Here is a 12932-nt window from a genome sequence, read left to right as displayed (position 1 = left end):
GGGAACTCACTGCAGAGCCCCAGCCCCTCGGGAGGGCACAGCAGCTGCTGGGGGGCAGAGCAGGGCCAGCCCCAGAGATGGGGGCATCTGTGGCACAAGGACAAGGCAGTCAGTGGCTCCCTGTGTCCTCCTCTCCAGGCTATTCGGAGAAGTCGGCAGCCCCTCTGGGCCACCCCCTCTCCCCAGGCCAGTACAAGAGCCCTGGCCCTGGGGATCCTCAGGCAGCTCCTGCTGCCCCGGTGACAGAGCGGCCTGCCCCAGGCTGCTGCAGCCAGAAAGGTCTCTTCATTTCCCACTCATTCATGCTCTGCTGATGGTGGGTCTCACAAAAAGAAGTTGCAGCTGCCTCATTTTTTTCTTTAAATACAAAGATAGCCTGACTCTTATTTTACCCAAAGTCTCTGGGTCGCACAAGACAGGTGGATACTTAACACGACAGGATGAGTAAAAGAATTTCTTTTCAGAAAAGATCATCACAAGGGGAAAAAAAGACAAAAAGAAGGAAGAAAGGGGGAAGGAATGGAAGGCTTGGCCCATCACAAGACACACTGGGAATCATTTGCAGAGGAAGGTACGCAGTTCATGGCTGCTGAAAAAATGTCTAATCCACTTCCTCAGGGCATCCTTGAGCTCCCGGTTCCTCATGCTGTAGATGAGGGGGTTCACTGCTGGAGGCACCACAGAGTACAGAAATGACACCACTAAATCCAGAGATGAGGAGGAGATGGAGGGGGGCTTCAGGTAAGCAAAAAATGAAGTGCTGATGAAGAGGGAGACCACGGCCAGGTGAGGGAGGCACGTGGAAAAGGCTTTGTGCCGTCCCTGCTCTGAAGGCATCCTCAGCACGGACCTGAAGATCTGCACGTAGGACAACACAATGAAAACAAAACATCCAAAAAAAAGAAAAGCACTGACCAGCAGAAGCCCAGCTTCCCTGAGTTTTAAATCTGAGCAGGAGAGCTTGAGGATCTGGGGGATTTCACAGAAGAACTGGTCCATAGCATTGCCATGGCAAAGTGGTAGTGAAAATGTATTAGCTGTGTGCATTAGAGAATAGAGAAAGCCACTGCCCCAGGCAGCTGCTGCCATGTGGACACAAGCTCTGCTGTCCATCAGGGTCCCATAGTGCAGGGGTTTGCAGATGGCCACGTAGCGGTCGTAGGCCATGACAGTGAGAAGAAAATACTCTGCTGACATCAGAAAGGAAAAGAGAAAAACTTGAGCAGCACATCCTGAGTAGGAAATGTCCCTGGTGTTCCAGAGGGAATTGGCCATGGATTTTGGGAGAATGGTGGAGATGCAGCCCAGGTCGAGGAGGGAGAGGTTGAGGAGGAAGAAGTACATGGGGGTGTGGAGGCGGTGGTCGCAGGCGATGGCAGTGATGATGAGGCCGTTGCCCAGGAGGGCAGCCAGGTAGATGCCCAGGAAGAGCCAGAAGTGCAAGAGCTGCAGCTCCCGTGTGTCTGCGAATGCCAGCAGGAGGAACTCAGTGGTGGAACTGCTGTTGGACATCAGCTTCACAGGGAGCTGCCCAAGGAAGAGAAGTTATTGACAGGTTAGGACAAACATTTTGCAATATAACTCATTATTTCTCATAGAAACGCTCCAGTTGTCTTATTCCTTAGTAGCACCTTTGTTCAGCTTCATTTCTGGAGCTCCTTTGGTTGCTGTTGGAGTGTGCCACGAGGAGCTCAGGCTCCACTGTGCGCTCCAGAGTAGTCGGTTCTACTCTGCAACGGGGCAAGGTGGGGATTTAGCTTTCCCATTCACAATTTAAGTCAGATTTTAGCCACTCATAATCATAAGATTACCAGGGGAATATTATTTCAGAGCTGAAACTGTCAGCATCTTTCCTGCAGTCTGAGTGAACCGCTGTGTCTGGGAGATGCAATAGCATTGCCTGTGGCTTAGAGCAGAGTGAGGAGAGCTGGTCTGTCCATCAGCCTTGTTCCTGGCTCCTTTGTGCTTGGTTTGACCTGGAGCACATTCACTCTTGGTTTGACCTGGAGCATGTTCACACTGTCATATCATTTCCCCAAAGAAACAGAGGACAGTGGAGAAAGGAGGATTCACTTACAGAGTGCAGATCTGCATGGCAGGACCCACAGGGTCGGTGTCTGAGCTGCAGCTGAAACCCCACTCCCCGGCAAGTTGAGGGGAAGCCCAAGGGCGGCACAGACAGGAGGGGAAGGAAGGAAGAAGCAGCATCACCAGGGTTCTCTGCAAAGGCATGCAAGGTGAGGGAGAGCCTGCAGAGGTGATGCTGGAGCTCTCTGTAAGCTGAGGCAGAGGGAAGTTGGTGTTTGTGTTGCTTCCCCGAGACTTTTTCATCCGTCAACATAACAGCTGAAGAGTGTCTGTTCCCCACCCAAACCTGAAAGGTGAATTTTCCTTCATCACCCAGCCCACCCAGAGTAGAAAAGTCAAAGCACAGACTCCTTCACTTTCAGGTTACCCTCATAAATATTCGTCTTGAAAAGTCCCCTCAGGAACACCCTGTGTGTGATCTGGGGGTGTGAGCAGCCCTGCCGCACGCAGCACCCTCTTGACAGAAGAAAGATCCTGCCCTGTCCTGCCCTGCTGGGGATCGCTCCTTCCACCCGCAGCTTCTCCCCGCAGTGCCATGAAGAGCTCCCCAGACAGGCTGAGTGCTGCCCCTGGCAGGTGGCAGGGTCCCTGCCCTGGCACACAGCCCCTGGGGCACAGGGACCCTGCTCAGCAGGACAGAGCTGAGCACCCTTGGCTGCACACCCACCCGCACAGCCCTGCAGCCGTCCCCGGGAGAAGGCGGCCGGCATGCCCGTCCCTCTGATGGTGCAGCAGGGAAGCCCTGCTCTGGAGCGCGTCCTTCTCCGCACTCAAATACTCTGAGCGCCGCCCCGCCAGATCCTATCTACGCTCATTTTCATTGACCGGCAGCCAGAGACTTACTGTGTTCAGCGCTGAGCAGATTTCTCCCCCAGTGAACTCTCACATCCTCCAAATCCACACTGCCTTTAACTCTCTCTCACTTCTCTCGTGCCTCTTCAGCGCCTGCAGGCAGTGCCTCAGCCCTGCTGTGCTATTCCGGGGAGCTGCTCCTGGGCAGAGCCGCCTCTCGGCAGCGCTCCCACTTGCCGTGAGCTCTCTCCATCCCAGGAGCCCGGCCCAGCTCAGCAGCAGAGGACCAGCCCAAGGCGGCACTTTCTGTGCCCCCTCTGGGCTCCCTTGAGGTGTCCCTGGGGCTCCAGGGGAATCTCCTGTGAAAGAGGCTGAAGCAATCGCTGATGTTCCCTCCTTCACCCGGGAAGAGACTCTGACTTCCAGCAGTTTCCTTTCTCCTCTCACAGACAGAGTTAGCTCTAAATATCACCTTTCCTTATCTCATCATTAGACAGGACGCCCAGACAGTGCCAGGGAGAGATCTTCTTCACCCTGCTGAGGGAAGGGATTCAGCTGAGTCAGTCAAGGCACCTCCTTCTGGGTTTGTAGTCCTGGGGCTGGAAGGGGACTCAGCTCCTCCCAGGACTGCCACAACCCCACAGGTGGTGGGATTCCTCTTGCCTCAGCTCAGATGTGCCCAAAATAGGCTCCTGTAGGGGAGTTCCTTCTTTCATCTCCCATTGTAATTACTGGAGGTGGAGGCCAGGAGCGAGCTGTTCAGACACACACACCCCTGGTGACATGTGAAGTGCCAGAGGGGACCAACATGGATGCTGGAAGCTGAAAGCTCTAATGGAGCAGTTCATAGAGACAGGGCAGCGTCTGGGGACATTTTGTTGGGGCTGGTAGGAAATTCTTTTGGCCAACTGAAATGACAGCAGATGCCCACACGTACAAAAACTGAACCTGTAACAATTCCTTATGTCCAGGACAGCCTATAGAGGTCTTCAGCTGACCAGATGGGGTCATGTGCCGTTGGGAGAGAGAAGTCTCTCTCTTTCTGTTCTCCACCAGCTGTATTATCTCCATGTCCTTTGAGTATAATGACAATGGTCTCATGTGCATCTCTTTATTACGTAACTGAATTCAGGGCAACTGCATCTCAATTTCATGTCCTGAAAGTGCTGCGTGAGATGCCAGGGCTCTCCAGCACAACTACACGCAGCTGACACAGACACCTCAGGTCCTATAGAGGAACCCCATCCCCATTCAGAGTCATTGCGTGCATCTCAGAGCGCTTTGGTGCCTTTGGGTTACTGACTGAAGCCCACCACTGCAGTGACAGAAGGTGTGCCTGTTCCCTACCCAGTAGATGCAGGGAACTGCATGAATACAAAGCACATCTCACCAGGGTCTCCACTCGAGTGCATTCCCTCTCAAACCCTGATGGGGTTTCCCCCATCATTTAACCATCCCCTTGATGATACAATCATGGATGAGGCCAATGATTTTCACAGTTTCCCTGTACCACAGCGTGTCCACACCCAAGGACATTTTCAACATCATCTCTTCCTTCCTGAGATCCCCTTCTGCTCCACCACAGCCCCTCAGGCCTGCAGAGACACCACGCTCCTCTTCTGCTCCGACTGCACAGCCCATCCCCGTTTCTCTCTGGCTTCGGGGAAAGCACAGTTCACTCTTTGTGTGGGCACCTGATTTCTTCCTTACATTGCCATCGGCCATCCACTCCAGCGTGTCTCTGCCATGGAGCAAAGACTGTGCACACATGAGGTCTTGGAGGCTTGGTAGCAGGTTTCCCCATGGCAAGTCCACTCTCAGCCCTGGTGCTGCAGCCCAGACATGCACCGGTGCCCTCAGCTTGGGGCACAGGCAGGAGGAGTCCCACGTGCCATCTCTTCATTCACTTGAGGGGAATAACAACGGAGGTGTGTTGGGACAGCCCACATGACTGGGCTGCTGTGATGAATGGGCAGAGGATGATGATGAGAGACAGGCCGGAAAGATCAGGAGGGGAGAGCTGTCAGTGCGAAGGAGATATGCTTAGATATGTGGAGCTCCTCTATGGGACCGACAAATGGAGTGAGCCCTTATGGCTGAGGGTAAGGGGAGAGGCTGGTAAGGGTGACATTGTTGTGAGAGAAAACGAAGACCAGAGGGCTCATGACCTTGCAAAATGGCCTTATGTGCCAAGTGTGAGCATAATTTTCCTTAGTTTCTCAATCCTTATGTGTCCCCCGAAGGGGTCTGTAATGACCTGGTGTTCACTGGAAAAGAAGCACAACAGTGTGCAGACAATCGTTGAGGTTTCTGGATGGTGACAGCTCGGGAGGTGGGTCTTTATAGCACAGCTGCCCAATGGGCCGACTATGGTGACACTCATGTGAATCTGTTGCTCACAAAGAAGGAAGAGCAGGTCATGGTTGTGGAAACCAGTGTCATCCTCGGCTGTCATTACCTTAAAGTGGTGGCGTCTCACCTCGCAAGGAGAGTAAGGAAGGAGAATAGAAGAGTGCTGATGCCAGAACTCAGAGGAGCAGCTTTTGGCCTCGTCTGGGGACTTGTAGTGGGGAAGGCCATGTGAGCAGCATGGAAAGGCATCAGATCTCACAGTACAGCTGGTCTTCAAGGACAGTGCCTTTCAGGTACAGGACTGACCATACTATACTGATAATCAGGGAAACAAGCAGAGGTCTCAGGAGAGCAGCTTGGGGAAACAGGAAACTCATGGGGCAGCTCAATAGAAAAAAGGAAGCACACAGGATGTGGCTGCAGAGACTAACACCTAAGGAGGAATTTAAAAATACGTCTGGTTTTAGGAAAGCTGGAGCCCCCACAGAGCTGACACTTGGGAGGCTGTTCAGAAGTACCATGATGAGTTCTTCCTACTTCAGGAGCAGTTGAAGAAGAAAGGAAGGACATGTGTGGCCCATGCTGAATTACGTAAGAGTTGGTGTAGATAGGTCTGAGGTACGCTGTGGCCTTCGTCTTCACAAGCCAGGACTCCCATTTCCATGTGCCCAAGAGACGGAAACCCAGGAGAACAACTGGCAGTGGATGGAGAGTAGCATCTCCCAGAGCCAAATCTCTGAGCGTGGAGATGGGAAAGGCTGGTGCTACAGCCCGAGTCCATCTGAGCATCTGTGAGCACTCGGTGACATCCCTCATCCTGAGTGCATGTGAGGGTGGGAGTTGAGCTGCTGTCTTGAATGTCAGTAGTGATGTGCAAGGGCACAAAACTGTAGTTTATCGAAGAAAAACTGGGGAGCAGGAGGCCTCTCCTTCTCCCTCCCCATCCCTCCCATCAGCTACATAATCTAATGGTGGGTGTGGATCAAAAACCATGGGAATGTTTTAACAGCACAAACAGTTTGGTGAGGGGGGAGCTACTGGCTTTGCAGCTCCTGGGCCCCTGACAGACTAACCAGGAGGTGTGTGTGTGGCTTAGTCCAACGATTGGCTATGTAAAGGCTGAACCTCTCTTTAAGAAGTTGTAAGAGTGTGACAGGTCAGAGCTGACCTCAGTGCATGTATTCACCCCTGGCAGTGGGGGATGTCTCGGGTAATGACAGTGAATATTGAGAGGCCGGTAACAGATCAAAGAATATAACATAGACAAGTATATTAATTTTTTATATGTATATATGTATACACATGAGTATATATTTATTATTTGCTATAACATTTCAAGGAGTATCAAAAATACATATAACATGTTTCTACGTATTTCTAACATTTCAAAGAACGTCATATATTTTGATACAGCAAACCAATGACTGTTCTTACATTCAAAGACAGTAACTGGCACCTTAAATTAGTACCTTAAGCTCAAATAACAGCTGTGATCGAATAAAACTTCTCCTTCCCATACATCATGTGATCAGAGCGTTCCTGGCAAAGAACCTGGTTGGCTCAGTGGGAGCAGATGGCAGGTTCTCAGGCCCATAGCTCATCAGATGAGCTTTCCTGCAGAGGAGACAGCCAGGTGGGAGGCAGGAGCAGGAAAGAAGCTGTCTCCGTTGCCACCATGCACCATTGCCTGAGTGCAGCCTGTGCAGTGAAGGTTCCAAAGCAGTGAGCTGAGGGAGCCCACTGAGGGCTCCACTGGCAGCTGGATTAGATGGGAAGGGTGGGCTCCAGCTGGAGGGCAAACACCATACAGGTGGGAGCCAACAAATAGAAATGGGATGGGATAGCCTGGGCATGGGCTCCTGGGGCTGCGTCTGATGCCTTTGGGTATGTGCAGTCTCTGCATGGAGAAAGAAACGTACCAAAAGCATTGATTGTCCAAAGAAAGGCCATAAACTGTGCTGGCAAAGGAGTTCCCCCTCTTCCTGGACCATCACCACCAGTATGAGGACTGAATGTGCCCAGCTTGGACTGGGACCCCCAGCACCTTCCTTTCAGTGTGAGGCTCCCAAGATAAACTGTGATTCAATATCTCATGTCCATGGGAGCAACAGCACAAACATCTGTGTCCTTTGGGCCTCCCTCTCCTGCCTTTCCAGCCAGGGCAGAGGAACAGGAGAGGGTTCTCCCAAAGTAGAAGCCCACCAGGACTGGAAGGAGCCATGCCCACTTGCTCCCCTTGGCTAGCAAAGGAGCAAGGGAGGCCCCTGTGCACCTCCTGTGCAGGAGAGAGGACACCTGTCTGGAAGGACATACCCACCGCTCTGCTGCCTTCAGCTGCCAACAAGGCAGGTCCCTCTGCCTCAGAAGGTCTGAGGCTTTCTCATGCTGTGTGAGTTGATGCAGTCATCTGAAGGGAACTGAGGTGAGTGCAATTTCTGGGGATTTTCTTGTCCTGCTCACCAAATTCAGAGCAGCTCCTGGTTCAGTTTCCCTGCCTCAGATTACATCATGTTTCATGGGGGTCAGCAGTGCCTGGGGCTGTTGAAGCAGTTTCTACCACCTCAGAGCTTCCATCCCACCAGGGAGCCAATTATACTGGTTCTACTCTCTGCAAATCCTCAGGGGCGACATGCCACAGCGAGAACCTTTAGAGTCTCCTTTCTGCTATAAACCCGGGCAGACTTGAGAGATGAGGGAGCCTTCAGGTGCTGCTGGAGACTCACCTTAGCAGCTGCTGGGAGAAGAGGGCAAGGGCAGAGTAAGGAATGAGCCCTGGTTCAGGGCTTGCAATGAGGTCCAAGAAGTGAAGGTCATGGTAGGGAAGAGGCAGAAGGTAAGACGCTGAACTTGGACTTCATTGCCATGATCCATCAGAGCTGATGTCAGTGCTTCATGATGAGGACTGCAGGTTTGTGATGGGTGTGCGCGGGGCTGTTTAGGTCTGAGTGTTATTAGTCAGACTGCTGGGTCTTTGAAAAGAATAAATGAGAGCATTATGACGAGAGCTTCAGCCCCGTCCTTTCCTTCATATCATCCCACCCCAACTTCCACCTTCTACCAGACTCCCCCGGGCCCCCGGCTCTGCACAGTGACATCCCAGGGACAGCCCCGGGACACTCTCCCTCCTTAGCTGGGCAGGCGGGAGAGCATTTGGGCAGGTTGTGTGGGGCCACATTGCCTGTGCCCTTCACTTCATCCCTCACAGGGCTACTTCAATTGTCTCAAGATTTGGTTATTTTTTTGTTGTTATTGTTGCTGGGTTTTGTATTTTTTCTCACTCTCAGAATTATGATTATGACCATGTAGTTGTTGGGGTTTTTTCTCCAGCCCTCAGCTTTGTCACTCCCCTGCAGTGGAGAGGGCTGGGGGTATCAGGCATTCTGAATAGTTTTTGGCAAACTCTCGGCACAGTTCCTTTGATTATCACCGCTGGAACAAGTGCATTCCAGCCCAAGAGGTGGGTGTGAGGCCCTTGGAGGGCACTGCTGTTGCACAGATCTGTGTGTGTTGGGCATGAGCCTTCTCCAATCATGCGCTGAGGCATGTCCTGGCATTGCCAACGCCCCTGACCCTGATCGTATCCCACCTCAGCCCCAGCACCCTGCAGACACCCCGCTTAATGTCCTGCTTGCCCAGGCAACCCCTCAAGCACAGCTGGCCATGCCGAAGTCCTGCTGCTGGGCTGGGATCTGCAGGCAGGCATCCTCAAACCCCTCAGGAACCACTGCTCATGAGGGAAAAATGTGAAGCAACAGGTTCTGCCCGGCAGCTCCCAGTCACAGAGTCACAGAGCAGCTGGGCTTGGAAGCCACCCCAGCATATCAGCCTGTTCAGCCCCCGCTTCCTAAAAGCAGAGTCAGCTGAGGCAGGTGGCTCAGGACCATGCCCAGTCAAGTTCTTAATAGCCACAGGGATGAAACCTCTGCAGCCTCTCTGGGCAGCTCTTCCAGTATTTCACCACGCTATCTTTAAATTCCAATTTCCTGTATTTCAATGTGTTCTTTCTTCTTGGAACCACTGAAGAGAGCCTGGACTTGCCTTCTTTTGCCCTCCCATCCTTCCTCCCTGCACAACCTCTCCCATGTGCCTTGGTTGTCTCCCAGTAACCCCTTCCCTATTTTGGGGTTTTTTTGATCCCTTCCTTGTCACTTTTTATGCCGCATTTTGACCCGCAATGTGGTTTTCAGCATGCTCTCTGGCAGTCCCCCAGCACAGTGCCTTGGTCATCTGAGGCAGTATCTCCTGACCTGCCCTTTCTCAATGGGGGGGATTTGCCTGTGTTGGGTGGTGGGGAAGGAGTGGGGTGGGAATCCTTTCCTCCTCATGGGAGTGTTTCAGAGAGCTGTGGCCACTCACCTGTGATGTGCGCATCCCTTGCTTTGGGGGAAGGGTGGTGTCTGCCATGACGCATCACACACTGGTTTATTTTGGAGAGTAGGGTTTGTTTTCTCTGGCACACTTTGTCTTTCCTGAGAGCAGTAGGATGTCAGTCCTCAACACCGATAGTGCAATTTGATGATCTTCAAGGTCCTTTCCAACCTAAACCATTTTATGAGTCAGTGACTCTATGACTTCCTGGGCATACCCACAGGCATATGAAAGTAGTCTGTTTCTGTGTGAGCAAATGGACATCATAGTTCTATTTCACAGTGAGAAAGAAGAACTTCCATTGGGCAGCTCACCTCTGCAGTCTCCAGAGGGTCTGCTGGGATGAGTGTTCTTTACCCATCAGGAAAAACATTCTTTTTCTGTTTTCGTGAGGCACGAAACACATAAAGCTCATGTGAAGAGAACAATGCCTTACACAAAAAAATGTTGAAGGTAAACACTAAAGTGTGTTTCTCTGTCGTAGCACCTCTCTGTGGAAGCTGAGGAACTGAAAGAAAAACAACATGGAAGAAGGAGAAAGGGACAACAGGACATCATCCATGGATTTTGTGCTGCTGGGAATAAGTGACGTCCCCACAGTCCAGAACCTGCTCTTTCTCCTCTTGCTTATGATCTACTCAGTCACCATGGTTGGGAACATCCTCATCGTTGTGCTGGTGGTGGCAGACCGGCACCTGCACACCCCCATGTACTTCTTCCTGGGCAATCTGTCCTGCTTGGAGACCTGCTACAGCTCCACCACCCTGCCTCGGTTGCTGGCCAGCTTCCTGACTGGGGACAGCAGCATTTCTGCACACGGCTGCCTGGCTCAGTTCTACTTCTTTGCTTCCTTTGCCACTACTGAGTATTACCTGCTGGCGGCCATGGCCTATGATCGGTACTTGGCCATATGCCAGCCCTTGGTCTATGCAAGCCTCATGACCTGGAAGGTCTCTGTACACCTGGCAGCTGCCTCTTGGCTATGGGGATCACTGCTGCTGGTGGTAGTCACAGTTGTCTTATCCCGGTTGCAGTTTTGTGGCCCCAAGGCCATTGACCACTTCTTCTGTGATTTTACCCCATTGCTGGAGCTTGCCTGCAGTGACACCAGAGCAGTCACAATTGTTACATTCATATTTGGCATCCTGGATGCAGTTTTTCCCTTCCTTTTCACACTGGGCTCCTATGTGTGCATCACAGCTGCCATCCTGAGGATCCCATCCAGCATCAGTAGAAAAAAGGCCTTCTCCACTTGCTCTTCTCACCTCACTCTCGTCACCATTTTCTATGGAACCCTTATCCTTGTCTACATGGTGCCTAGAAAAGCCCCTCTGAGGCAGCTTAATAAACTGTTCTCTTTTTTCTACACCATCCTCACACCCCTGGTCAACCCCCTCATCTACAGCCTGCAGAACAGGGAGGTCAGGGAGGCACTCAGAGAAATTATAAGGAAAGCCCTGGTCCTCACCCAGAGCTCATGGTCCCTTGTTGACACAGGCAAGAGACACTTCTAGCTCCTTTGAAAGCTCTGGATACCGGCTGGCTCTTCAGAAGTGCGTGCCACTGAGACCGCTTGTGGAGTGGTGAAGGGAAGAAAGCAAAAGGTCTTTGGGAAGAAATATCATGGTTTAATTAACAGTCTAGAAAATGTCATGGGTTTGATTTTCCTTGTTAATAAACACCATGTGGGAAGTACTGAAGTGTCAAGGTTGTCTTTTCTGGAAGGGTCAAGAAAAGATATTTGCCCAAGTTTGTGAATACTTACAAGGGCCATTATGAGGCCATCTTTCTCACTGTGGGTTCCGGGGATGGTAGTCACGTGGTGCGCATCCCCCCAGTGGTGAATATTTCAGGAGCATGAGGCTCGCATGGCAGCCACTAACAAAGGTCTACCTTCACTGCACTGCCAAGGAAAAATGGGCCATTCCTATTGGGTGGCTCACATGGGTTACAGCCATGCACATCTCCTCCTGCCACTGGCCAGGCCCTGCTGCATGCCCGTCTCAGGTACCAGCTGGGGATGCAGCAGCTCAGCAGCTGAGTGAGAAGCCTTTGCTTCTCTTGCTGCAAAGATAGGTTCTCCACCTCTCCGGCTGGAGTGATTCAAGCAGTTCCTCTTTATGAGGGCTAAAACAAGATGATCTCCTGCATCTCCCTCCCTCCACCTTTCCTTCCCCTCTTCCCAGGGATATGAGCAAGTCCCTGCTCCAGCTGTGCTCCTCTGGCTCCAGCTCAAGGTCTTCTCTCTTCACTGGGACACCTACTCCCTTGCCCCATCTCCTCCATTTGTGGAGGATCAGGCTTTCCACCTCAGCCCTCCTTCCCCACTAGAAAGCTTTGACCCAGAGTAGGGGGTCGTGCTGTGATGGAGCTCATTTTCTTCATAGCAGCCCATAAGGTGTTGTGTTTTGGATTGGGGACCAAAACCATGTTGTTAACACGCCCCTGTTTTAGCTTTTGGGAACAGTGTCTGCACAGCATCCAGACTGTCTCTGATTCTCACACTGCTCTTACAGTGAGTAGGTTGAGAGTTTACAAGAAGTTGGGAGGAGACACAGCAAGGACAGCAGACCAAACAGATATGCAATGCCGTATAGCATCATGCTCAGCAATAAAATTGGAGGGGAGGTGGTTTTGGGTGGGTAGCCATTGCTTGGGGACTGCCTGGGCATTCGTGTACTTGTGGAAGGTGGTATTTGACTTTGCATCTCTTATTATCTTCTTGTTTATTTATTTTTTATTCTTTCTTCTTTTTATTTCCTTTGCGTATTAAACTATATTTATCTTCATCCATGACTTTCCTGACTTTTGCTCTTCCTAGTCTCTGCCCCCATTCAACTGGGGTGAGGAATGAGTCAGTGAGGGAGCGGCTGTGTGAGGCTTCACTGACAGCCATGACCAACCCACCCCACCCAGTTTATCCAGGACCGAGGGCAGGGATGGTCATTGCACCCTGGTTCTCCACAGATCTCAACTTTTTCAGTGCCTGTGCTATGGGAGCCAGTATGTCAATGGCCTTTGCCTCCAGGGCACAATGCTGACTCCTCCTCAGCTTCTTCACCAGTACATGTGTCTTTTCTCCTCTTCTCCCTGTGACTGTGGGGATAAGTTCACAGTACATCTGGGATCCATTAGACACAAATGTTGGCTTTAAATGCTGCCTTCTTGCTGAGCAGGGGCTGCAGAGATGCTGCATGAGCTCCTCATTGGCTCTTTAGGCTGCCACATGTATGACAGGGCTGATGGCATCTATCGTTCCTCTGGAAAGGAGTCTGGAGGGGTGAGGAGAGGATGGGGATTGTGCACGTTCCCTGGGGTGGGCAGTGAATGGA

General features: G+C 51.7%; 2 protein-coding genes across 2 annotated transcripts; one reads left to right on the top strand and one right to left on the bottom strand.

Annotated features, from left to right (window-relative positions):
• Positions 1-555: 555 nt before the first annotated feature.
• On the bottom strand, positions 556-1512 carry LOC309683956 (olfactory receptor 14A16-like; the record flags this gene model as incomplete). The annotated part of the gene is made up of 1 exon (XM_082499926.1): positions 556-1512. The coding sequence occupies one exon, from the start codon at positions 1510-1512 to the stop codon at positions 556-558; it is 957 nt and encodes a 318-aa protein (XP_082356052.1).
• An 8612-nt stretch (positions 1513-10124) lies between these two features.
• Positions 10125-11114, top strand: LOC309683955 (olfactory receptor 1E5-like; the record flags this gene model as incomplete). Its single annotated transcript, XM_082499925.1, has 1 exon — positions 10125-11114. The coding sequence occupies one exon, from the start codon at positions 10125-10127 to the stop codon at positions 11112-11114; it is 990 nt and encodes a 329-aa protein (XP_082356051.1).
• Between the last annotated feature and the right edge of the window lie 1818 nt (positions 11115-12932).

This window comes from Vanellus vanellus (genome assembly GCF_965231255.1).
Source record: "Vanellus vanellus genome assembly, contig: HAP1_SCAFFOLD_35, whole genome shotgun sequence".
Taxonomy (NCBI): Eukaryota; Metazoa; Chordata; class Aves; order Charadriiformes; family Charadriidae; genus Vanellus; species Vanellus vanellus.
The sequence above is the reverse complement of the archived record's forward strand: the minus strand, read 5'-3'. Positions and strand labels throughout refer to the sequence as shown.